Raw genomic sequence first — 27,019 nt, forward strand, 5'->3', positions numbered from 1 at the left:
GAGTCAGCTCTGGGAAGGGGCTCCATTCCCTGTCAAGGTTGCTCTGTATTTCCGCGTGTCCTGTGAACACTCCCAAAGCTCAGACGGAAAGACAGTGAGGGGGAGATTTTGTTTGCTTATCTGACTTGAAGAGACATCCTGATGCCCCCTTTTTGAGTCTTTAAGAGATGGAATTTGCCAGCACATGACTCAACATGCAGAAGTCCAGCTTATCCAATGGATGAGGTGGAGCAGGATGGGAAAGGGCAGAGACAAACACGGTCAGGCGAGAGGGGTGGGGCGCAGCAGGGAGAGCATGAGAGGAGGGTGAACAAGGCAGGAGCAGAGTGGGCAGGCCGTGTTCCCCTTGCCCAAAGGAAGGGATCGCACTGAAATGGCCAAATCCACTTTCCAGAGAGTATCTTGCTTTAGGAATTCTTTCAATGTTTCCTCCAATCCCAATACGCCTTCTCTTACTAAGCTTCATCCCCAAACTTCGAAGAACTCAGGGCCACATTCTGCCATCTGGCATTTTGGAATTTGGCCATCATGAGCTAGAAGGATGCCAGCCCCTCAGCTGTGCACGAGGAGCCATGTGCTGGGGTGGATGAGGGTCCCTAAGGGCTCCGTTCCAATGACATCCTCTCTGGGCCACTACCACTTGGAGAAGCAGGAGGAGGTCCACCAGCCTAGCAGGGAGGGATGTGTCTCTTCCCAAGGCGGGGCCTCTAAGACTCCATGGGGACATTTCATGTAATGTGATTCCATGGTGTCTCAGAGGCTCAGGCCAGTTTCTTGTTTGAATCCGAGTTTCATCTCTCTCCGCTTCCTTAAGCATCTAGAAAAGTGGCAACATTGCTGTGGAGCCCCAGGCGCATGAAAGGGCTCAGCGTTCCGGGTCAGTCTCAATACCTAAGGGGAATTAGTAGTAACTATTCCTAATTGTGGAGGAAAAAAACTCAGGCCTCAAAGCTATGAGTTCCAGAAGGGCAGGTGATTCCCAATGGAAAATGCTGCTCTATGCAAACCAGGGGGGATCCCCCCACAACTGCAGGCCCCCAAACTCAGTCATGCCCAGAAGGGAAATCTAATCCTGAAGGCAACTCAGCCCTCGGTCCCCCATCCCATTGTGTCGCCCAGAGAAGTGGGCGGCGGGGGCTGGTGGGCAAAGGGAGCGGCATCCCGTGTCGGGGGGGAGTGCGGGGGGTCCCGGGGTAGGCAGGTGCCTCCTTCATGTGACCTAGAAGGAAGCAGGCCGCAGCCCCTTTCCACATCAGGGAGGAAGAACTTGGTTAAAAGTTTTCCTCTCTCCTGCAACATTTCTCTTTGAACCATGTTGAGAGCCATTTCTATACTATTTCCTTAGAAAAGCTTCTCTGATGGAAGGTGCTCCTTTTCTATCTGCTCGGACAGCTGTGTGGGTAGGTGTCCTGTAGGCCACCACTCTGCCTCCTCTTAAAAGCAAACACACTACTCAACGCTCCCCTCGTAGGAAGCCACTCACAGGAAGCCACGCACTTGTCGTTAAACACAGATGACACGGAACAAAGCCCACGGTGAACAGCACTGCAAACCACCCGCTGTGTCATTTCGGGACGGCATCCTTCCGTGGACCTTCCTGACCCTTCCGTCTCACCTTTCTCCCTCCCCCGCCTCCCGAGCCCCGCTGCCTCCCCACGGCCTGGCCTCCCCACAGCTGGACCCCATTGTCTGCAGGTCGCTAGCCCAGAACAAAGGAAGGGGTGGTCTACCTTATAGGCCACTTTGGAGGGGCATCTCTTGCCGAGGCCTAGCGGTGGTGACATGAGAGTCAGCATTTCATACATCTCAGTGTAATGGATGCGGCCACTGCTCAGGGAGGGGCGGCAGGTGGCAGGGAAAGGAAGTGGGGGAAGGATGCAGACGGGGGGGTGGGGTGGGGGGGAGAGGAGAACAGGCATTCCCAGAAGAGCCAACATAGACAGACAGATCATACGGAACACGAGAGGAAAACAAAACGGAACGGACAAACAGGAAAAGAATAGGAAACCTGTTAATCAAGGCAAATCGTACAGGTGACTCCATCCTGGTGCGGGTTTATATCAGCCCCACACAGACCCGGGAACGCTAGTGGCACCACCACGGGACTCGCCTGTCCGCTCCTCCTGGCCTAGCATCACCCTACTCCCCTGGCCACGCCTTCGTCCCGTACAACACAAGCCTGTCTCCATTCCCAGGGCTGTGTGCGCGTGGTATAAACCGGATAGACGGTGCTCCGGCCGTGGGTCAGAGTTTCCCGGCCTTCTCTCTTGCTCCGAACCCACAGGCGGGGCGCCGTGTATCACTCTGTGCCGGGGGTGCAGCAGAGGCTGTGGCAGTGGTGGGCTGTGGCTGCTGGCAGTGGTGGGCTGTGGCTGCTGGCCGGGGGTGCAGTGGTGGCTGTGGCAGTGGTGGGCTGTGGCTGCTGCCGGGGTCGCCGTTGCTTCCACCTGGCTCTGTGTGGGGAGTGCCCTTGTCTCGCCAGCATGTCCAGGGCCATGGCACGCTGGAGGCAGAAGGACAAAGCCAGGTGGAGGAAGAGCACCTGCATGCCATGCTGCCCTCCCACTCTCCCGTCATGCGGCAGCAGGTGGCACCAGGGTCAAGTTTAAAGAGTCTCAGCAGAGGCAGCTGTTGGGCCTCCCGAGTACGGGAAAAACTGTGTCACCATCCCCAGCCAGCTCCTGCCCGTCGCCTCACCTTCCTGGGCCTATGTCCTCTTCCAGCCTCCCCTCTGGGCTGTGCTGTGCCCCAGGGAGCCCCGCTCCCCTCCGCACCCAGCCAGGCTTCCTTATCTAGCGGGCTAGGCCTTGGGTGCAGCTGGGCAGAGCCACTGGGATGTGAGCTCCCAGGGTCTGGCAGAGGGAGGTCCTAGACGCCCCTGAACATGTATGTCCTTGGCTTCACAAACAAAAGACCCCCCAACCCCTGCCCCTCGAGAGTATATGGCAGGACCCTATGGCAGGACCTGTGCTCAGGAGCCCACTGCCCTCTATTGTGACCTTCCTGGCCCTTCTGAGCTACTGAATTCTTCCACACGCCCCCAAAGCGATCCCTGTTGACCTCCTCTCACCTCTTGCCCTAATTCATTGTTTCTCACCTCCTCTCCTTCCTACAGCTTTTATAACTGTCCAGGCGCCAGAAGGCGGGCAGAGGTAGGGTGACTGGAATCACACCTGGGGACATTATATATGGGACCATGATGCTACGTTGCTAAAAGGAGGCGTGTTTGTCTCCAGTGAGGGGAGCCCAGAACTCTCTGCTTTTTAAAAAAGGTTTGCATTCTCTGGTTAAATGTGCAGATTACAGGGGAGCGGGAAGAGTGTGTGTGTCCACCCACCAATGAGTGCATGGAGGTGAAGAAGAAAGTGGGAGGTCAAAACGGCCTTCGTTATTAATCCCTCAGCTCTTCCTTTTCCTGCTTCCCCTCCCCTCCAACCGTGCCCCTTTCCCCCAATGTAACAGCTGCTGGTTCTGGGAGGGTTGGACCTCTTTAAACTCAAAGGAAAGCAACATGAAGGTTCCCTGAGGTGGCGTGGTGGTGGGTGGGGGTGGAGCGTAACAGAGAGGGGGGTCCAGGTGGCACCCCATCGTCAGGCGTGGCTGGGGACTGGGAGGCAAACCTTGCAAGCCACCCTGTAGGGGCAGTTCTCTCCCAGGCCCAGAGGCGGCGAGATGACCCGCACTAATTTGTACATATCCTTATACGGGATCCTGCCACTGAAAAGGAAGCAGAAGTGGGTTAATAGGGCACTCAGAGAAGGCGCGAAAGAAAAGACAGCTTAGCCACGGAGGGCATGGCCGGAAGAGGAAGAGCAGCTCTCCTTTCCGGGCCGGGCACAGCCGGGCCAGGAGACAGCACGGTGGGCACCAGAGAGGCATCGCCTTGCAACCTGCACTGCCCCCAATTTCCCAGGGCAATCGAGCCCGACCAGTGCCCAACGGGACTGCCTCCTGGCCAAGGGCACCCCGGGATACCTATCCATGCGGCCCACACCTGGCCAGATGCAGGAAATGGGCCCTGGCCCGAGCGAGGCCTGGAGGAGCACAGCCTGCCGCCTCACCACTGCTCTGACCGCTGTCAAGCGCGGCTGCCGTGAAGTGGACGTCAGAACTGTTTGTTTTTCACAGTCACGGCCAAGAGCCAGCTCCTCAGGCCCACGTGTCGGGCGGCGAGGAAGTCCGCGTCTTTCTGCGAGACACACATTGCCCATTAGCTAATTAGCGAGGAGCACAGTTGGCACGAGGGACGCTGCAAAGGGCTGTGCTGCTCTCTCTGGCAGATTTGTCTTGAGCTGGGCAAGCTCCCTCCCCTCCCCCCGCCCCTCGGGGAGCCTGCCCAGAGCGGTGCTCAGACAACAGCCCTGTCCCCTGCTCCACGCCACTGCCCAGCTCACAGGCAGCTCGGTCTGATCCCGTCAGAATTCCAGGAACTATGAGACCTGTCTTACCAACCCCCGTCCCCACGAGCCTGCTGCAGAGTTATGCTTCCTGTAAAAAGCACAGAATCAACAGTTGATTCGTTTTCAGTGGCTAAAGCATCTGGTCCGTAGGCCAGGACAAGAAAGCAACAGCCAGGGGTCTGGACACATCCTGGTGTGATCAGCGGCTCCGCCTCCGAGCGCCAGGCCTCCCAGCAGCCCCGTGGAGACCGGGCCTTTGCCCAGCTCCGCTCTTTCTGCCAGGTCTTGATTTTGGTGTTGATTCATCCTCCTCTTCCAAAGAGCAGCTCGCCAGTCCTTGAGAGGAGGTTAATCTGTCCGTCTGGTTTTCTTACTGTGGATGGTTGGTTCTGCTATCGAGAGGCTGATGGTCTCTGGAACCCATAGCAGCCTTCTCTTTGAAGACACTGACTCACTGTGTCTTTGTCAGTCCCTCCACCCCCACCTCAGAGACAAGGCCAAGGAAACTCTAACCAGAACACATCAATGCCATGAGACTCAAAGCAGACAGAAGAGGTTTTCTTTTTCCTGTTTGCTCTCTCACGGCTCATGCATCTAAGTCTCAGGAGCAGTCCTCATGGCATTGTTTCTTCCCAGCAGCTGGAATGAGTGGGGAGGGGACAGGTCTATGGCATCTGGGTCGTGAGATCACGTGAATCCACGGGGAGCTGGGGTTTCTGCGAGCCAAGGCCGGCCGAGGGAGGCCAGGAGGGCAGTGACCGCCTTTGCTAGTGGCTCAGGCTCCCAATCCGATGGCCATCCATGCTTTACAGATCGATAGTCCACACTTTCCAGTCACTTTCCTGCATCGTCATTGCCAATGATAGTAACAGTTACGCACAACCAGCCTTCAAGGATGGTATGGTTATCACCATTTTACAGGGGAGGATGCTCAGAGTGGGTAAGGGCCTTGTCCAAGGCCACGGAGCTGACAGATGCAGGCCTGGCTGCATTCCCCTCCGACACCCTGCCCTGGGCTTTCTAATCAGCCGACTACTAGAAAGTAAGCACAGAAGGTAAAAGCCACCGCTCAGCCATTGGAACAGGAATGGACTGAGAGAACGCTGTGCCCGAAGTCACTACTAACTGCTGAGGGGAAGAAGACTTCTGATTCAGAGTTCTAACCTGTAACACAGTGGCCCAAGTTCAACAGCCCGGGGAAGGACAGATTTGGGGAAGAGTCTCAGATGGGGAAGGGGTTCCAGGTGGAAGCGACATGGCCCGTTCCTGCGAAGGATGACATTCCTTGTAGTATTTTCAGAGGGGGCCCAGAAAGGATAGACTGGTGAGATTAAGTCCCCAAAGCGACGATGACATGGGACAGGAAAGAGCCTGGGGAGTGAGCACTCACAGGACTCTCACCCGTCTTCAGCCACGAGGGCCTAAAGATTGCCCTTGAACTCTAAAGCAGGGGTGGGCAAACCTTTTCTGTAAAGGCTCACATAGGAAATAGTATTGAATTTGAGGGCTATACCATCTCTGTCATAACCACTCAAGCCTGCCTTGTAGTGCGACAGCAGCCTTGGGCAACCCACAAACAAATGAGCCTGGCTGGGAAACCGGCATTGGGCCCCATAGAAGTGCTTCAGCGTAAGCGTGGGGGGGGGGGGGGGGGGGGGGCGTCGCCAACCCTGCTGTAAAGCCAGAGGGCATGACATCGCCGAAGAACTACTGGACAGTGAAAGAGAATGGGAGGTATCCCCACAAACTCCTGACATTTAATTCAGTTTCATGCAATAGAATCCACAAGGGATCAGTCGGAAGGGCAACCTGCTTGCTTTTGTGTATACCTTCCATTTTCTCACACTGGACCTTTTGAGAGGGATGAGAGGCATGAATCACTCCGGTCACTGACCGTGGTGGCCAGACGTCTGATTGGCCCAGAAAACCCTGGTCAGCCCCGGTGATGACTCAACCATTAGGCAGGAAAAGAAGCTCCTCTGGGGATTGAACCCAAACACTTTGAGGTACGGACAGCGTGATGAGATTGGCAAAGAAAGGGGCAGCCTGTCACCAAAGGAGAGAGAGGGAAGGGACAGAGAAAGCTACGTCTGATACCAGAGCCACGCTGAGGAACCGGCCTCTCCAACGGGCCACAGCCAGAGGAGTGCCCTCTCCGCCTGTAACAGGCAAGCATTTGGATGGCTCTAATGCCAACCTCTTCCTTGAGAACTTGGCGGCCCCTCATACGGGCCCCAGTGGGATGGCCGAGTGGCCTACTCACCATGCAGCTCTGTCGTATTCTGCCCAGACGCGGACAAACTCATCCAAGTGGTGAGGCCCCAGGATGGACGAGTCCCGAGTCAGGTACTCAAAGTTGTCCATGATGACGGCCACGAACAGGTTGAGCATCTGGAGGGCACGAGGGGAGGGAAGAAAAGTTAGGGGAACCCCAAAGCAGAAAAACAGGCTTCAAGGCCAATCGACAATTCCAATGTTTGTAAGGCTGAAGGCCCCGACCAAAGCCTGTTGATCCTGCTAAATGCTTTGCATTTGTGTTATCTGTGCCACACATTTCGTTGTGCAAACAGCATTATTTCAGTTTTCTATTTGCAAAGCATTGTTATCTGTTCCATTTATTTAACTGTTATTGTAGCAGTGAGGGAGCAGCAGCGACAACATGCTCCAAGGCTGGAGAAAGCCAAGGCCTGACGCCCACTCTCCCTTCTAGCCCCTCCCCCACCCTTGCTCCACCAAACAAGTCAACAGAACTGGTGAGACCTCTCAGAGTCCACACCATGGCTTACTGCGTGCCGACTTGAAGCTATTCTTGGCTCTTGAGTGGCTTCCAAGACCCTGTTCTCCTACTTGCTTGCTCAACAGTTTTAATTGTCCACCCCCTGTATTCCAAACAGACACCCAGGTGCAGGGGGTGGGGGTAAGAAAGTTGCTATTTTACCCCGGGGATCTAGTCCCATGCCTAACACACTGCTTAAAGCACGCGGACACTCACTAGAGGTTGTCACTTGAGTATTCTTAAAGACTTAGTATTTAGTCAAAACTGCGACATATTGCAAATATACAAATGTTACAGATTTTTCCCAAGAGCTAGGAAAGCAGCATCTGCAGGTGACAGTGGTAACAGAATTTGAATTTCATATAATTTTCATGCTATGAAATATTATTCATCTTTGATTATTTTTCTCTACCATTTAAGAATGAAAAAGCTATTGTGTTTTACAAATGCAGGTGGTAAACCGGGTTTGGCCCATGGGCTGCCATATGCCTACCCCTGGTCTAGATTAGGCAGCAGGCAACAGGAATTACTGAAGGGGGGCAAACTAGGAGAGAGACCAGGGGACAGCTGTGTGCAGAGAGGACCCTCAGGAGCAGTGTTGAGGGGTAGCCATCCCTGAACCCAGCCAGTGGCAGGACAGCAGCCTAAACTGGACAGTTCAAGGAAGGGGAAGGGACAGGACTAGATGGTCACAGTGAACAGCACTTGTTTTGTTGATTCTTGGCTGCCTAGGACCCGTTGACTGTACGTCTGCTCTTTTGGGGACCCACCCCTTGCCTATTCCTACTTCATCTGGTTCAGGGGGCACTCCCCTTGGGATCCAGCCTTAGCCAGTCATTGGATCCCATTCCTCTGGGCCATGGTGACTGGTGGTCCAGTCAAGGCCAGTGAAAGGGTAATGAACCTTCAGGGAAAACACTTGTCCTTCCCTGTTGGTCTTGAACATGCAGGGACTGCTGCTGTGGTCTCGGAGCCCCAGGCTGGGCTGTTTGAGGAAAGAACTCCCATGGAAGAGCCTGGAGTGAGTGAGCTACGCTACACACACAGTGGAATACTGCTCAGCTGTAAAAAGGAAGAACATTTACCCTCGGCGACAGCATGGGTAAGTGAAACAGCATTGCGCTAAGTGAAATAGGCCAGTCAGAGAAAGACAAATACTTACGATTTCACTCATATGTAGAACTTAGTGAACAAACTGAACTACCAAGCAATAGATAGACAGACTCAGAGAGTGCAGGAAGACAGCTCTGGTGGGGAAGGGGCTGTTGGGTGATGGTGAAGGGATTGAACAAAAAAGAATAAACTCATGGATATGGACAACAGAGTGGTGATGCAGGGGTAAATGGATGGTGAGGCTGGGAGAGGGCAGAGAGGGAATAAATTGTGATGAAAAAATAAAATAAAATAGAAAAAAAAAGAGAAAGCTCAATAAATAGAAAAAGAAACTGACCCTGGTGATGCCTTTGGAGCCCCAGATCAAGCTGGCCTAAGCCCCCTGCCCCAGGACTCCTCATTGCCACATGCCTATAAAATTCCTTTCTGCTTCTGCCCATGTAGCCAGGCTCAGTCAGAGTCACTTGCAAGAGAGAGTCCTGCCTGAGACCAGTGGGCTGTGAGGGTGAGGGAATACAAGTCTCTGTTGCTGATTCCCAGGTTAAGCGGCTGGGTAGGTGCATGGAAGAGCCAGTTATGCAGGAGGGGTAACAGGATAAGGAAGTAGTCTACAGGAGGGACCTGTTAGAGTCTTCTCTGCAACACACAGAGAGACTGCTGGCCCATCCTACTAACCAGTCTTCTTCCCTCCCTCTCCCTAGAATGTACTAGGTGATGACTGAAGGTTTAGCCTCAAGAGGATGAAGGACAGCCCTGGAGGTAAAAGACCAGAAAGTCCAGAGTGCTAACCACTGTTGAGCCACCATCATGAGCCCGCACTGCCTCCCTCCAGACTTGGCTGGTGCTCAAGGGAAAGAAACATCCCTCTGGGTTAAGCCACTGTTACTCAGTTATCTCATGCAGCTGCGCCTGATCCTAGCACGGCCTCTCTGTCTGCCTCTGAGACTGGAGCCACAGTGAATATATATGCAATGGCTGCGTGGGTTACAGAGGGTTTTCCACGTATCCACACATCTTTTACACTCCTTTCTTGGTATCTATTATTCATGGTAACAAACACTCTTAGGTATTTATTATTGCTTTACGTTTGCCTATAGTCTTGTATAATGGTGTGCACATTCACACCTATTCTCTGTTTTAATGCTTGCCCTACGTTTCCATGTGGCAGCTTTCATCGTATCAGCCCTTCCAGGACCCAGCGCTTCCCACACACACTGGCATCCTTGGCTCTAAGCGCACGGCCTGGCACATCCCGCCCACCCGTACATCCCTCCGGGTGGCTGCGTGGGGCTGAGAAGCTGTGCGACTCGCCCAAGGTCACAAAGTCACTCTCCTGGGGGGCTGAGATTTGAAAGCGGATCCTCTCAGACTGAATACAGCGTGAATTTAAAAATAACAGTAGCGTGAATTATGCAGCACCCTCCATCTCAAAATTCTACCAGTACCTTTATAGTCGCTAATGAATTTTCCAGTTATATCCCTGGTTTCTTTTAAATATTTATTATTAAACATTTACACCATGTAGGATAAAACTGTGATGTCTACATGTCCTTCTATACGCCACATTTCACCCCATCTAAGCGCTGAGACCCCTGTATGCCTTTCAGCCTTCGACAGCAGGGGTTGGGGGGACCATAATAGCTTTACCCCAGTGCCTAGCCTTTTAATAACACTCAGTACAAACGTGCTGACCATGTGAATGAATCAACTTATAAAACACTGGAGGCACAGAAGAGAAAGGATTTACCGGGGGTTACAACAGATTCAACATGAAGTTCACTGCTCTATTCACCGAGCTCTACTCCACCCAGGAAACTGCCCACCTTTCCAGGGCATTGCTTTAGTTTTCGGCTCTGGTACAGCCAGTGCCTCGCCTTTTAATGACCACTCAGTACAAATGTGCTGAATATGTGAATGAATCCACTTAAAACTCCAATATCATTCAAAATTGCTTTTCAGTTATTTTCATTAGACGTTCCACTTCCATATTTCTAAATGGGATACTGTTTTGTTTTTCTTTTTAAAATCTCCTGCAGGAAGTTTACTGAAACACATGCATCTGCTCACTAAATAACTTTCTTATTATCAAGTCCTTTTCCCTCCTGTCCCACAGAAGCTACAGTAGCAGCAAAGCCCAGAACTCAATGTGGGCTACTAACATGGCAGTTAGTTCACTCTCTGTCCATCCCCTCCCAGTCCCCCTCGGTCTAGCTGCAAGCCACTTCCCCACACCTGAGCGATGGGCAGGTGGCAAGTCCCCCGAGGATCACGTTAGAGGCAGAAATGGCTGGATGAGAGACAATTCATTCACTTTGGGATGTCCGGCCATGAAACTGCCCACTTGCCCAGGGAACTGCTTGAGCTTTTGATTCTTGTACAGTCAGTGGCATGAGCACCGAAGCTGAGCTAAGGAATGTCAGGGTGGCCACTAACACAGGACTGGCCATCACTGATTTAGCAGGGGTACCTCAATCATCATCCTGTTTATCCCTACTGGTCAGATTATGCAGCACAGAGATTTCTGGATGAAAGAATGAAGGGGCACTTGGGCCCCTCACTATTTTGTAAGCAGGTGTGCTCCACAGATATCACTCAATGTTCACTAATATCTGAAGCGATTAGATCCTCTCATGTCAAGCTGGCCACTGTCACTAAACATCCTATATAATAAAAGGCTAATATGCAAATCAACCAAACAGCAGAACGACTGGTCCTGCTCGCTATGATGCGCACTGACTACCAGGCGGCAGACGCTCAATGCAGGAGCTGCCCCCTGGTGGTCAGTGCACTCCCACGGGGGAGTGCCACTCAGCCAGTAGCCAGGCTCAAGGCTGGCGAGCACAGCAGTGGTGGTGGGAACCATTCCTGCCTCCGAGGCAGTGCTAAGCTGGCAGTCAGGCATCCCCTAAGGGATCCTGGACTGTGAGAGGGCACAGGCCGGGCAGAGGGACCACCTCGCCTCCCCCGAGTGCACAAATTTTGTGCACCAGGCTTCTAGTCTATATATATAAAAGTCAAGCAACCAGAACAACTGGAATGACCAGAACGACCGGTCGCTATGACACGCACTGCAGTAGCCAACTAGCTGGATCGGGGCCCCGATGGGCCCCCCCCAAATCTTCTGAGGCCCCTCCCCCCAGCTAGCCCCACCCCTGATCAGCCCCCCCCCCCTAATCAGGGGTGGGGCCGGCGGGCCAACCTCCAGTGGCGCCCCCCACCCCCTCCCGGCCAGCCCGGCTCCCATTGGGGCAAGCCAGCCGAACCCTACCTGTGCACGGATTCGTGCACTGGGCCACTAGTCATGACGTAAGAGAATTGCATCCATTATACTGTAGATTGTCACCACTCTATTCTTATTAATGCTATCACCTTATATTTTCAAGGTACCTTTTCCCAAACAGTTCAAAGGTCTCCAGAGAGAGAGAAGATGTTCTTGGCCTTATTTATAAAACATCCGAGATACAGAAGAGAAAGGATTTACTGTGGGTTACAGTAGATTCGACATGATGTTCACTGTTCTATTCACTGACCTCTATCCCACCCTCCAACCCTTCCCATAGCCATCCTTCCTGGGGAAGCAGCAAATGTCTTTTCAACCATGGATAGCCCCCCACCCAGGAGTCCGATAAGCACCGTCACCTCCAGGAGTTCTCTTGAGAAAACCCTGGCTCTCAGTGTGGGCTGGAGCGTGTGTGACCATCCACCGAAGGAAACATCTTGTGACTGTTTATCAGGGTGGGAAGGGCTGGGCCACATTTCGGGTTAAGGGCACAAGGCAACTCACCAAGAAGGAGCAGAAGAAGATGAAGGAGACAAAGTAAACGTAGGCCAGATCGGTGCCGCAGCGTTCGTTCTCGTTCTGCCCGGAGGGCGCCGTGGTGTCGGGCTCACAGCCTTTCTCCCCGAGGCACGACAGCATTATCTCCTGCCAGGCCTCGCCTGTGGCACTCCTGAGCCCAGAAGACATTTCGGTGATTCGTTGCAGGTCTGCATGTCCTGTCCTCTCCTTGGCCTTCTCTCCCAAGTCACCCATCCCTTCCTCTTGCCGTAGGCCCAACGGCTTTGCCTAGTACCCGTGGCTCTCATGCTTTCCATGCAGAGATGGAGCATGCCAATGAGTCTCTCTCGGGTTCTGCCACCTCACCCACTGCTTCCCTGTTTTTGGAAGAATCTCTGCTGATCGTGATGGGACTTTAGGGACCCCACACACCCGGCCATCCAAGGTTTCGGGCCTTAACTGGAATTTGACCTGTAGGAAACTGTCCTCGCCTTCCCCCTCTCAGAATCCCAAAGGACAAGTTGAAGCCGCAATTTGCAAATTCACTACTGAGTTAGAGATGATCTCTCTGCTGCCCCCACGCCACTGCCATCCCGCTAGGAGCGGAGCAAGGGCAGTGCAGAGGCACAGGCAGTGAAGAGAAGACCAGCTCTGTCCCCTCAGAGGAGGGCTAGGCTACAATAGTCCCGCGTCCAGGCACCTGAAGAGCAGCATGAGGGACCCAAAGAAACTCCGGAAGTTGTTGTGCCGGTTGATGTGACTCTCCTCATCCAACTTTATGTTTCCAAATACCTGGAGGAGAAAACAACAGAAGGCAATGAGCACGGCGGAACTGTGAGAGGCACCCAGCACATGGACGTGACATGCAGGGCTGGCACATCCACACGCGTGGCTCCTCCTGATGGCCTCGCCCTGAAGCAGACAACTCACACCCAGACAGGCTGGTGGGCCCCGTGCCTGTGGCCCGATAAGCAGGAGGGAAAAGAAGACCGCAGAAGGCAAGATCTGGGAAATCTTCCACCTGTCTGTCGTTCCTCCCACACCTAATTTGGTCTTTTTATTTCCATGGCACCTGTCACCATGGCACTCACCGTATGCCTGCCACAGACATCACCCCATCACGGAGTCTCTGCCTGTCCGGGTGGTGCTGATGGGGGCATCCGGATCTGCAGATGTGACTCTGGCTTGGGAAGATGCTGCCCTCAAGTGCACAAGCAGTTTAGGTCAGAGAGGGGCATCTGTCTTCCCTGGCTGTGTTCCTACCCAGAGAGTCCATCTGTCTGTAAACTACCGTCCCCAAGGCTGGGCTCACACAGCCTGGACTTCCAGGCCAGAGGGATGAAGAAAGTCAGGACAACGGACGCTCAGAAGAGGAAGACGGCAACAGGTTTGGGCAGGTCTGGCTACCGAGTGAGGTTACTAATCTGCCCTTGGTCGCTGGGCTTAGAATGTGGTCACCAGGCAAATTCACATGAAAAAAGAGGGAAAATCCAGAGCGCTTCATCTGCAGACACCGAATAAGGATGAGCTCTCCAACACACTGTGCCCGGAGCCACGGTCACCAAGGTCCCTTCCGATGAGAAGGTGCCTTTCCAGAGGCACTTTCCTCCCCAGCTGCGCTTCCGACATCAGGGTCTGGTCTCCCAAATCACCATTTGCACAACTGAAGGCTCACGGATTGCTTTCCCAGCCATTTCAGACAAATTTCAGCCTGTATCTAACATCTTTCCATTTATCTAATAGCTGCCGAATGCAACATATTCCCCCCATAACAGCTTTCAGAATGTGCAATTGAGGAACAAGCTCTCCCCCCAGCTATTTTGCTCGGATAACTCCCACTGACACCTGCTTTGGGAATGTGTTCTCAACGTTGCTTTTCAAAACCCAAATACTACTTGTCTCTCGGGGAGAATGGAGGGGGCAGGCCAAGCAGGACTGGGGAAGTAGGAAGGAGGAAGATGAGAAGGTAGAGAACCCCCAAACAGACAAATAGCAGCCCTGAAAAAATCCCGAACAATCCAATCTAATTCTGGATGCCCCAGGAGGAAGCTGTCAGGAACTCTTGCCTGTGTTCGCATCTCCTTCTCTCTCTCGTGCGCCCTCCTGGCTCAGAATCCACGGTTTATCCCTGATTTACCACATACACCGACCTTGTGTACTTTCTCCCTTCTCCAATCATGACCTGGTTAGAGGGCAGGCTGAGAATTTGCATGAGGTATGTGTATAAACTTATACCGAATGTTCTCCAAGAAAATTTTCAAGCCAAACATGTATTTATTGTGAAGGTGGTCTTTCAAATTGTTTCCACTTTATTTTTTTTGCCTTTCACTCAGTCCTTGTCACAAATCTCGTACATCAAATGGGTACAGAGCAGAAAGGGATGCTGAGACCATCAGAAACTGACTGAATGTATAGGCTTATGTCCTTTCACTTGGACTCACAGACCTGTAGAACCGGGCAGGACCTGTGAAGCTGTGTATCCAACTCCTCTACGGGACTGCTGAGGTGTTAAGCCCAGAGGGGTTCGGTCACTTGACCAAGTTTGCACAGCTGGCCAGCGGTGGAGCTGAGGCTGAGAGCCTCGCCTCTAAGGACCTGCAGCCCAGAGCACTTTTCCATACCCAGCAAGTTCCTTCAGAGTAACAGTCCTTCCCATAGAGACATCCTGTTGCGTTTACCTCTCTAATGCCCTACTGTCCTTCTGCCTTTGTTTGTAAGGATCCCTTTGCTTTGTTATGACAATATAGATGCAATCTTTCTAGTTAGGAGCTTTGCATCTCTCTTGCTCTCTCTCGTGTGTGTATGTACATACGTGTGCACGCACGCACACACACACACACACACACGAAGAGAGAGGGTAAGGACATACATTTAGCACAGTGCCTGCCACACTCAGGAAGTTGAGTAATGGTGAACACTACAGCATTATCACCATTTTCAGTAGTATTAATAACCAGTTAGTATGGGAGATGGTGTAATTCTAGTTTATTTTGTTTGAAAATGAAAAAGGCGGTAAGAACTATTTTTCAGCATAAGCCAAAAAGAAGGTAATTTTATCAAGTTCCATTTGGCTGTTCAAGAAGATTTTAATTCTAGATCCAAATATTCGGAAGTTCCAAGGGACTTAATGGAAGTCGTCAAGGCAATCTTCAAGGTCGCTGGGAGTTAGCTTCTTCCACGCCCCGGACATCACCGTTAAACCCCTGTTGACGTGTCCTCTCTGAAGGAGATCTCATTACTTCTCAGCCAACTCTCACACTTTCTGACACTTGGCTTCTATCATATAAAGTCTCCAGTAATGGGGTTAGAAGATGAACGAAATCCTGAAGTGCAGGCGCGAAAGAGGAGTAAAAGGGGAGAGCCTTTCAGAGGGGCCCTGGCGGGGGCTGCTGACTGGGCAGGCCTGGGAGGCGTGGCCAGTGGCTCCTGGTGGCAGGTGCTGTGAAGGGGACAGCGGGCAGCCGTCCAAAGGTGGCAGCCTGCCTGACTGCAGGGGACTGCCGCTCGGCTGAAGTTCTGTGCTGGGGCTTAGTCTCCCTGCCTCCAAGCCAGAGTTAGCCTCCCCGAGACAAGCAGAGAGCCTGTGTCCCCAGCGGGTAGGTCCATGGGCTGCTGCTGTGTGTTTTCGGCAGGAGCCCACACACCCTAAATGACAGTTGCCTGTGAGAGACCTTTAGGCCTCTTCCGCTCGACGGGCCTTTGGCAACTGTAGGGATACCCAGGGTGGGAACCTGAGCTCCACTTTTCAATTCCCAAACCGGGAAGGATGTGTAACCAGCCAGCTGCATGGCCCTTTGAGAAGAACTAGCTGGAATGTGGCCCTTGGGTCTAGGGCAGTGGTTCTCAACTTTCTGTCCCTTTAAATACAGTTCCTCAGGTTGTGACCCAACCATAAAATTATTTTTATTGCTACTTCATAACTGTAATGTTGCTACTGTTATGAATTGTAATGTAAATATCTGAGATGCAGGATGGTCTTAGGCGACCCCTGTGAAAGGGTCGTTCGATTGCCAAAGGGGTCACGACCCACAGGTTGAGAACCTCTGGTCTAGGGTTTGGCATGCTGCCAAGAACCTGGCAAGCTGTTCCCCGGGGTGAGTTTCAGGTTGTAAATCTCAGCCATTCAGGATTTTACTCAGCCCTATTCTGCGTCACTGTATATAGGAGATCAGCCATTGACCTTTAAGGCCTGGCTCCAATACCTGAGACCCTGAGCAGTGGATCAGCATGAGCCCTGCCCCCTCCTTAGTCTCCTGGGCACCCTCTGGCCAAGAACACTGGTGCTACCTTTGCTGTGGTTTTGTTGTTGGAAGTCCAGCTGCTGTAAGTCATCACTATGGTCTCACCACCTCAGATGAAGCCCCTGTAACAGACCACCCTGCCTACCTGGGCAACCTGAGGGGGGAAGCCTGCACCTGGGAAATTCCCAAGGTCACATGGCAACAAGACCTTGGGAGTGTGCCCCTTTAATGCACCCCAAGTCCTGATTCTCAGTGAGCCAGAGACGGTCTGGGCCACAACCACCCTGACCAGGCCCCACACGCGCCCCCGCTCACCTGCATCCCAATGATGGCATAGATGAAGAACAACATGGCGATCAAAAGGCAGACGTAGGGCAGGGCCTGGAAGGAAAGCAGAGATGTGACCAGGAGTTCAAAGGCAGGCAGCTCCCAGGCTCAACGGCCTGCAGTCACTGGCAGTAAAGGAGTCTTGTCTGGAGGCTGACGTATGCAGACTCTCTGGGGCTGTGTCCCTGGGGCTGTCCTGTTTCGGGGTGCCATACTTTGCAGATGTCCACATCCTCTGACAGAGATGGGAGCTGTTGGCCACAGGGAGGCTCAGAACTTACCTCCTGTCCAGAATATTCCCTCACCTGGAGTATAGCCCGGATCTCCAGGGAGAGCTGGGAAAATTCCTGGGCCTGGGGCTCATCCCACTTTGCACAACAGAATATTAATCATGTGGGCCATTGTGATGCAAATTACACAGCAAGCATCCTGCCCTGGCTCCAATCCTGGTATTACCCTTTCCCGTTCCCCCACTCAATGCGAAGCCCATGAGAAGAATCTATGAACAAACACAAACGCTGGGGTCTCGGTTGTTTGTCAGTTCCTAGAAGGCTCCTTCATCCTCTGAGAAAACATCTTTTCTCAAAGTTTTAGGTTCCTGATATTCCCATACGTGTCCTGTAAGATCCCCAAACGCCTTTTAGGTGTCAGCCACCACCAAGCCCTGTCCAAAATCAGGCGGCACCAAGTTCCACGCTGGGCAAGCGAACTGCCGCTTAGGGACGACATCTCAGTTACAGGGGTGAAGGGGGCCAGGGGAGGAAATGTAAGGCAGGAGACTGCCCTGGGTGGCTGGGCCCATGCGCACAGGGCAGTTGGGTTCGGGGGCCAGGGTGGGCACTGTAATTCTGCGGTGATCTCAGTGCTGACGTGCAAATCCCTCTTCTTTATCATCCAGGAAGCTCCCTGAAAGGCGGCACAACTAACTGTGCGTCTCCACTCTATCTTGAGTGTGGACAGTGCAGATCCCAGGGGATCAATTCCAGGCTTTCGGCCGGCAGGAGCCGCAGGGCTCACCAACAGATCTCACAGCATGGAGGACCCTGGGAGACTCTGGTAATGTGAGTAAAGGGTAAAAGTTGGTGGGAGAACCCCCTCTCCAATGAGTGCTGACTCCTGAGATCTGTGGGCTGCATTTCGAGGGGCCATGGGAGACTCCCTCTGCTGAAAGGAGAGAGTAGGGAGGCAGGTTGTTTGCCACCTGGGTGTGCTACCTTCTACCAACTTCTATGTTCACCTCCTGCCCTTATTCTACCTTCTCTCCTCCAAGGGCTCCAGGCCCTAGTTCATCTCTCCCTTCCCACAGCTTTGGCGAGAGGACTGAAGATTCATTCTGATCTCTTCTTTATCACCTCATAAATGCCAAAGCAGTGGTGCAGACCTGGGCTGAGCTCAGGGCTGGGAGGGTGGGGACAGGCAGTGCCATGCTGTTTTATATATATTGTGTGGCGCCTGCTGTGTATTTGCAGAGGCAGCCTTGGTTTGTCAATGTTGGGAAAACAACTTTTATGCCTGTCCCAGGACTGTTCCAAAATGGAAACACCTACCCGTCACAGTGTCACTTGTCTTCACCAGTCTGTGTATTCACCGAAATAAGCCAACCATTTGGCCATCAATTTTTGACAGGCTTTTTCTTTGCCCTACATAGTGTTCAGTTTTAACAGAGAAATGGTGATCACGATAATATGACAGGCTGACACATAGTTCTTAAGAGACTCAAGAACAAATGATAGCTTGCTGGGGTGGCTTCTAGAGAAAAAGGTTTTAAGAGCATCTGGTTTCAAATTCTAAATCTGAATTCACCCGAGACTCGTAGTAAATTCTCGCTAAGGTTTTAGATTTCCCCTCTGCCAGTTAGCTTTGGAAACGTGGTTTTCCAAAGGCCTCCATGGGAGCTATCACATCAAACAGTTACTCTGGATACAGTAAGAATGTCAAAGGTTGCTCCGAGGAGCCTGAGTGAACGTCCTTACAACTGGCCTCACATCTCACACCTCAAGCCCATGGGTCCTGGATGGAGAAGTGAATCAATGATGAGAGTGAAGGATGAGAAACTGCAAACTCTTTATCACAACTTGGACTTAAAAGACAAGTGTGGGCAAAAGAGGGTTTACAGTTGCACTGTGACATCCTTTAGAGTTAATAAAGCTATTGTAAATAATCATAACCTGCATGTCTTTTTCCACATAAACAACTGTAAACCTAATTTTGCCCACCCCATATATAAATAATTAAAACAAAGAAGACAATTCTGTGATTTTTTATCTTTCAATCATTGAATAGCATCAAATTCATTTTTAAAACACAGTCATGGAAAAGCTTATTTTTGTATAAGAGGAAAATAGTAAGCATTTGAGTAATATTTAGGCCCCCTGAACCTTAAAAATAAATAATTATGGCCCTGGCTGGTTTGGCTCAGTGGATAGAGCGTCGACCTGCAGACTGAAAGGTCCCAGGTTTGATTTCAATCAAGAGTACATGCCTATGTTGTGGGCTCAACCCCCATTATTGGGTGTGCAGGAGGCACCCGATCAGTGATTCTCTCGCATCACTGATGTTTCTCTCTCCCTCTCTGAAATCAACAAAAATATATTTTTTAAAAAAGCTTCCCTTTAAAAAACAACAACAGCTAATTATGATATTTGCTAGAGATTGAAGATATTTAAATACGTTTGGGAACTTCTTCTACTGGAAGTCTCTGCCATTAAAGTGGGTTTCAGGTATTGGTATTCCACTTACACTTAATCACACATACACCTCTGTATGTTCCAAAGATGCTCCCGTGTTACCCTTGCCAGGCATCCTGTCGGTATACAGGACACAGAGGCAATCGTGAGCACGCCACACACCCAGTGGCTCAAGAAACACACTAATGAAGATGTGCTGGGACTCGTCTTGCTATAAAACAGACCTCAAGGAGTCCTGTTCTGTGAGATAAAGCCACTGTCACGTCCCTGAAAATGCAGAGGGTTAGTGACTACAGGTGGCTGGCTCTATACATGGACAAGGTTTTGGAATGCCTCCTCAGATAAGCTCCCTGCCTCAGTGGACAGAAGAGATAACTGAGTTACAAAGTTGAGGTGTTTTTCTAGAATGAGATGCTATCCGGTTAGACATAAGCTGCCCGCTGTGCGGCCGAGCTGTACTGTGTGTATCTACTGCTCCTGACACACCCGCATTCCACCAGCGTCAGAGGTGAAGGGACTTGTGTAATGACGCTGTGCTGTCTGGCTGTGCTGTCGGCCCTGACAGGGCCACCCCGACCCTCGGAGAGGAGGAGCGGGTGCCTCTCACCTTGAAGGACTGCACGAAGGTCCAGAGCAAAATCCGGATGGTGTAGCCCTGACGCAGAAGCTTGATGAGGCGGGCGGCGCGGAAGAGCTTCAGGAAGCTCATATTGAAGCCGCTGGTGTTCACCAGCTGGCGGACCGAAAGGAAACGCAGAATTAGTGGCATTAGAATCATTTAGAAAAGAGGAGCACTAGTTAGTATTTACGTATTTCCCCCTCATTCAGGTAATAAAATTGGACATGGATTCTGTCTTTCGTGCTTAACCCCATCTCTGGCTGATGGGCCAGTGAGGACCATCTCTCCCAGCCTCCCCAGGCCTGCCGTCTATTCCCAGGAAGAAGGCGGGGGGGGGGGTGGGAAGTACCCTGGAGGGTGCCCTGTGTTAGACAGAAACAACCTGCTCATCTTCTGTAAGTGGTCCTAACTCTGCACTTAGATGCCCAACGAACTGATCTCCTCCAACATCCTAAGAGCGCTCCTATGAGCTCTCCAAGTCTTCTTTAGGATGAACAGTTTGGGGAAACGATTCAGGTCTAACAACTTTGGGGGCAAAACTCCTAGACACCAGGTCTCTTCTGGCACTCTCTCTATCCATTCCACTCCAGGAGATGTCTGCTATGTGAGTCACGCAAATGAAACAAGGCTTCCGGGAGACCTGGGGCCCTCCGATGTTGGCATTTTCTGGCCTGAGCTCAGGAGTGAGGAAGTGAGCTCCCCACACTCAGAGGGCTACAGGTTTGGTTTGATGCGTTTAAAACAGACTGAACGTGCAGAGGGCTTTTTTAGATGCTACTTCAGGGTCAAGCTTAAAGACCAGCTCTATGAGCCATGCACCTTGCTGTCCGTCAGAACGATTTCTGTGATGCTGCCAATCACGGTGATGAAGTCGAAGATATTCCAGGTGTCTCGGAAATAGTTCTGCCAAGAGAATTCAGTGATGCGGGCATCAGAAAAGGGAGGAACAGAAAACCAGGAAGAAGAGAAAAACTGGGGAAAAGATAACTTTCATTACATAACTTTGTCACTTGGAATGGAAACTTGTTAATTTATGTACAAGTTCATTCTATCATTGGCTTCAGTTTCCTATTTCTCACCAGAAATGCTATGTCTCCTTTTACTAATTTGGGAATTTCTCATTCGGGAAGCAGTTTCATCATTATTTGAAGACCTTGTTATTGAAGGTGTCACTAAAAAGCTCATATGTAAGGAAGAGATTTGTGGCCAAGAACATCATAAATCCCGAAAAAGAAAGATCACTGTCACCTACAAGACAATCAAATTATTTACAATATTATTTCAAGGATTTCTACAACTATAACTCTATCCATCTGGTATCACGTGACCCCATAAATATACAGTTCTGACTTGCAATTACTAATAAAAGCCACAGGGATGTCCTAAGTGACTAGAGATGAAAGATGTGCCAAAATCGCCTCTAACTCCATTGAGCCTTTCAAACCAACGGCTGCTTTGCAATAAGATGATCAGACTTGGTTTCCCCTCTCTTCCTCTGCCCTGTTACTCCTTTCGAGGAGGTGTAATGAAATAAAGTACAAGGAAGCAGTAATAAAGTGAGTGGGTTGAAGGAGATGGAGGAGAGACAAAGAATCCAGAAAATCCACCAATCAGATAACACTCTGCCTAAAAGTGGATTATGTGGCTGTTTCCAGGGCTCAGGTGAGCAAAGACCTTGGACTGTGTTCCTTAAAAGACACAGAGCACACAGGTCTCCCAATGTCACCTGCTTGCCCACAGCCCTCTCATAGCACTATAGAAGTGCACCCCCTCCCATCCTTACGGCTGGCATCAGTGAGTCCTTGCTGTGTGCGCCAGATACTGGGCCAGGCCCTTGGCATTCGTTTGACTCATCTATTCCTCCTATGGAGTCTACAGGTAGATAGTGATACCGATGTTCATTCAACACTGAGGGTTGGTAAGAAGAGTGGGGAGAGACAAAGATAGGGAAGGACTGTGCGGAGATGAGCTACGTATAATGAACACCTACTCAGGATTGGAAGCCTTAGATGCCTTGGGCATACTGCCTAATTGGATACACACAACAAATATCTGAGGCTGCAAGGTAGCTATTGTTATCCTCATTTTATGAATGAGCAAAGCGAGGCTTGTCCGATTCCCAAGCCCTATGTACCTGCCAGGCATATAGAGAAACTGGAGCACACAGCCTCACAATCACACTTTCCATGGCGAATACCTACTCCTTCAGATCTGCAGCCAAGGCGAGTCTCCAAGTTCCTCCTATCCCCAACCTGGGGCAGCTGCCTAGTACTGGGATCTCGCCCCATAGAGCAGAGAGGATACAAAGCCAGGTCTCAGAGGACAGAAGACCTGGATTCCAGGCGAGGATGCTTTCCGACAGTATGGTAGAGCACCCACAGTGTAGTCAGAATAGTACGTTATGGTGGACGGAGTGTGGGCTTCCCAGTCAGCCAGACCAGGGTCTGAATGCTGGCTCTGCCCTGTAGGATCCCTGGACAAAGCATTCGATCTGCCTGAGCCCTGGCTCACCCATAAGGAAGACCACTGCCCATTGACTAGAGCTGCTATGAAGCTGAAATGAATAATATGTCAAATATTTGGTACTTAATAGACAACCAGTATATGTTCATTCACTCCCTCTTTTTCTTCCTTTTTTGTCCCCATTACACTTTCCAATTCTACTGCCTTTTATTGTGTAATCCTCAAAAGAACTACACAATTTTCAAATCTTCCATTTCCTCATTTAAATGAACAATAATAATGCTAATGATGCTATCTGCCGTGGCTATTTCAGTCACTGAGAAGACCTGACGTGGTGCATGTTAGGGTACTGAACACCTAGCCGTGGTTGGCAAACTGCGGCTCGCGAGCCACATACGGCTCTTTGGCCCCTTGAGTGTGGCTCTTCCTAAGCCTTAGGAGTCCCCAATTAAGTTACTAACAATGTACCTACCTATATAGTTTAAGTTTAAAAAATCTGGCTCTCAAAAGAAATTTCAATCGTTGTACTGTTGATATTTGACTCTGTTGACTAATGAGTTTGCAGAACACTGACCTAGAGCACTCTATCAACGTAAAGATGTACCTGGAACTAGTGGTGCTTTTCACAGTGTGGAGAGGCCTCGAAACCTTGAATGACAAAGTCTGTACCCAGCATTTACCGTAAGTAGACACGTAATTGGGGACTTAAGTCACAGGTGGCATCGACGCCACATGCAAGTAATCAAGATGCACAGGGAGACCTCCCTCGTTGCCATACCACTTCTCTCTCACCCCGCTCACCCTGCACTCAGGGCTAAACTGTATTACCCAGACATCTTTGTTGGTGGTGGTTTCTTTTCACTCTTTTATTTCTCCAAGTCTCAAAACACTCAAAAGAAAGTGAGGCAAACAACAAACCCACCTGCAATGGGTTTCCTTCCACTCTCCTCCCAAGCCATCAAATTAATGACTTTTCAAAGGGCCTTAACAGAGCAAAGGCAACCCCACAATCAGCACTCGCAAGGGAAGTTTTCCTTCTTGCAGAGAAACCTGGACACACATCTCGTTTGCGATGGAAGCTCACATGAAATCAGGGGGAAACAGCTGTCGAGTGGGTTTCCCTGCAGCCCACTGGTCTCCCTGTAAACGCTGACGCAAGGGGGTGGGGGCCGAGAGGACTCTCTTGTCTACAGGACATTGAGGCAATGGGCTAGGTTCGCTTAATGCTCTGGAGAGCAGATGCAAGAATGTGCCGATTACAATGAGTAGTTGAAAAGTCAAAGGAGGACTCCTGCCAGAAAAACTCATCCCAACCCTTCCCAAACCCAGTTCCAGAATACACACACCTCTCTCTCCCGCCCACACACATACACACTTCAAAGGTCATTAGCTTTTATAGGCTTAATAAACATTTTTGTTGGCAGAAATTACTCCTCATGTGACTAAGGGGAGGAGGCACATTAGGTAAAACCTATTATCAACTATGTTTGAGGCTAAGAGGGACAGCTATTTTCCCATTTGAGTTATACAATTTTATGCCTTTTACAGTAAATGAGCACTCCAGGTTTATTAGTTCAGTCCTTGCTTTGCTCCCTAGCAACAGATAAATTGCTAAATCGCAGCGCTAGTGAGACCCACTGACTGTCACCTCTCGACCACTGACAGAATCGGACAGGACCAGAGCTGACGGCTGGATGAGTGTGGCACTCTCCTATCCTTTGCCCTTTCTCCCAACCCACCATCGCCTTGTCTCCACGGCAGTTTACTGAGCAGCTAGTGGAAAGGAGCCCACCATTAGGTGGGTAGGTACACGAACCGTGTTTTTGTGGCACCCACCCTCCTTCCCACAAAGGCTGGGGAGCCAAATGGGATGAGGATACATTCCATCACGTACCAAGAAGCCAAACGCGATGATCTTCAGGACACATTCCAAGGAAAACACCATGGTGAAGGCGATATTCAGGTACTTCAGGGCCAGCTCATAAGTACAGGGTGCAGAGTAGTACTGCCAGGAAGAGAAAAGAGGAGAGAAAGAACCAACCCTTAAAGTGAGAGGGGTACTCTGTGAACCCGAGGCTGGCCATCTCTCACCCCTGCCCTCGGGAGGCGTTCTGGCACGTGGTGCAGGAGAGACTGGCATGGAATTCTGCAGAGAAGACTTACATATTCCATAGGGAAGAACGAAATAAAACCGAGGGAAACACAGACCCTACCCCAAGGCTACTTATTAGCAAACGCCAGTCTTCTCAAGATGAAGGTGGGCAGGACAGAAACCTTTTCCAGAGTTAAAACTTGCCCATTTCGCCGAAACCGGTTTGGCTCAGTGGGTAGAGCGTCAGCCTGCAGACTCAAGGGTCCCGGGTTTGATTCCGGTCAAGGGCATGTACCTTGGTTGCGGGCATATCCCCAGTGGGAGATGTGCAGGAGGCAGCTGATCGATGTTTCTCTCTCATCGATGTTTCTAACTCTCTATCCCTCTCTTTCCTCTCTGTAAAAAATCAATAAAATATATTAAAAAAAAAAACTTGCCCATTTCATATTAAACAAGGTCAAACTTCTTCCAACACTCCATTAGAACCCTGTGATCACCTACATCTCCGCAAATTTCCACCCTTGTCTGAAACTCATTGCCAGCACCACCTCTGGTCTTGGGAACCACTGAGAAGCTGCTATGTTTCACTGTATTTTGCCCCAAAGACTCAGAGGCTGGGCTATTGATGGAGAGAAGATAAAAAAAAGAGACTCCATGACGGAAAAGTAGGTAAGGACCCTCACACGGGGAAGGTGGGGTGTCTTGGGTGAACACACAATTGCTCTGTGAGGGAAGAGTCCCCGAGGTTCGCCTGCCCCAGTGCCTCCGGCCACCACCCTCTCACCTTCATCATCAGCACGATGGTGTTCAAGGCGATCATGGCCATGATGGTGTACTCAAAGGATGGAGACACCACAAAGTGCCAGACGCGGTACTGGAAGGTGTGCCTGTTCTGCGGCATGTAGCGGGTGAGCGGCTTGGCGCTGATGGCGAAGTCGATACACGCCCTCTGCAGGGAAGTCGTGATTGGTTATTGGCCCAAGCCCCAATCCCCCAAGCCTTGCACATTCGTGGCTCTGTTAGGTGGTTGGAAGAAGAGGACAGTGTATAAAACGTAGGGTGGCACAAGCAGATGTAAAAATGGCAAGAGGGATTGTCTGGACAACACTGTAGTTGACATGTCACCTTAAATGAATACACAGAACTGGGGGGGCCCTGTCACATGGGGTAAGGACTTAATGGTTATTAATGTGAATGTCCTTTTCACATGGCGTGTGGCGAAGATGCTTAGGCAGGAAGCCTTATCTGATGCCCTCAGTCAGAAAGCAAAATCTCTCTACGCGTTCCCATAGCACTTGATGCACTTCCCCTATGGTCCCAGTTTCTAGTTCAGTTCCATTATAAAACAACGAACCCTATAATCTACCAGAACTATGCTTGTTACTAGAAAAGCAGTTGTAAATGAGCCATACCCCCTTCCTTTAGAGCAAACATGCGTCACAGAGCAACACAGCCAGGTGACCAGGTGTCTTAATGACCCCCCACCAGACAGCACACTTCTGGACTCTGCACGGCATCTATAGTCCTTCCACAGAGCCGATGCTCAAAAAAAGTTTACTTAACGACCGAGTAATTTCCCCACCTTCTCCCTATAAATATTAAGTTAAGGAAACTGCCTTCCTTGCCAACACTGCTGGTCTGAGTCCCTTTCTGGTGCCCTGCCTGCCCACGCTGCAGACCACCTGATCTACCTCGTTCTTCTCCAGGCTGCACTCCTCCATCATCTTGTCCCCTTGCTCCTGGAAGGTGATGATGATGAGAGCCACGAAGATGTTGACAAAGAAGAAAGGGAAGACCACAAAGTAGACCACGTAAAAGATGGACATCTCCATGCGGTTGCTGCGGCTCGGGCCTCGGTCTTCCTCCGTCACATCGACAGAATGCTGCAAAACCCTGTGGGGACAGGAAGAGGGGGCACAGATGGCGGATGGCCGTCCCGGCCGCTGCTCTGACTCAAGGCTTCAGTAGGAGATATGCCACCGATTATATTTTCTTGTCTGGCCCCCTTGACTGTGCAGAACCTCCGTTAATATATTTGGGGTCTACAATAACCAAGTTGGTGGGGACTCAGTGACCCTCAACCCACTGCTTTCTAGCCCGCTCCATCAGGCATCTAACTTCTAAGCAACAGAGTGACATTATTTGATAGTGTAGGTTGTCATATTCAATACCAAGAGACTCCTGATTTCCACTTGGCATTTTGCTGCCAACTAGAGCATGCTGCTTCCAGAAAGAGGCATCTTAGTAACTGCCAAGTCTCTGAGAAGCCACTGTACAGCTATGGGTAGCATAAAAACTATGTTCTTTCCTGGCCGTGGTGGCTCAGTTGGTTGGGCATCGACCCATGCACCAAAAAGTTCCCTGTTCAATTCCTGGTCAGGGCACATGCCTGGATTGTGGACTGGACCCCTGGTAGCGGGGTGTGCAGGAGGCAGCCAATTGATGTTTCGCTCACATCCATATTTCTCTCTCCCTCTCCCTTCTTCTCTTAAAAACAATAAAAAAATCTTTTGGAAAAAAAAG

The 27,019-nt window shown here is 50.9% G+C and overlaps 1 protein-coding gene across 1 annotated transcript in view; it reads right to left on the bottom strand.

The window, feature by feature from the left end:
* The window catches only part of CACNA1E (calcium voltage-gated channel subunit alpha1 E), a 435,061-nt gene that overhangs the window by 14,158 nt on the left and 393,884 nt on the right, over positions 1-27,019 (bottom strand). The window contains exons 33-42 of the mRNA XM_006754527.2: positions 26,188-26,389; positions 25,281-25,445; positions 24,299-24,409; positions 20,761-20,844; positions 19,930-20,055; positions 16,624-16,689; positions 12,768-12,859; positions 12,074-12,239; positions 6,664-6,791; positions 1,731-1,827 (exon numbers count right to left, since the gene is read on the bottom strand). Coding sequence (XP_006754590.1) covers positions 1,731-1,827; positions 6,664-6,791; positions 12,074-12,239; positions 12,768-12,859; positions 16,624-16,689; positions 19,930-20,055; positions 20,761-20,844; positions 24,299-24,409; positions 25,281-25,445; positions 26,188-26,389 — 1,237 coding nt within the window. The remainder of the gene's footprint in view (positions 1-1,730; positions 1,828-6,663; positions 6,792-12,073; positions 12,240-12,767; positions 12,860-16,623; positions 16,690-19,929; positions 20,056-20,760; positions 20,845-24,298; positions 24,410-25,280; positions 25,446-26,187; positions 26,390-27,019) is intronic.

This window comes from Myotis davidii, unplaced genomic scaffold, assembly GCF_000327345.1.
Source record: "Myotis davidii unplaced genomic scaffold, ASM32734v1 scaffold591, whole genome shotgun sequence".
Lineage (NCBI taxonomy): Eukaryota > Metazoa > Chordata > Mammalia > Chiroptera > Vespertilionidae > Myotis > Myotis davidii.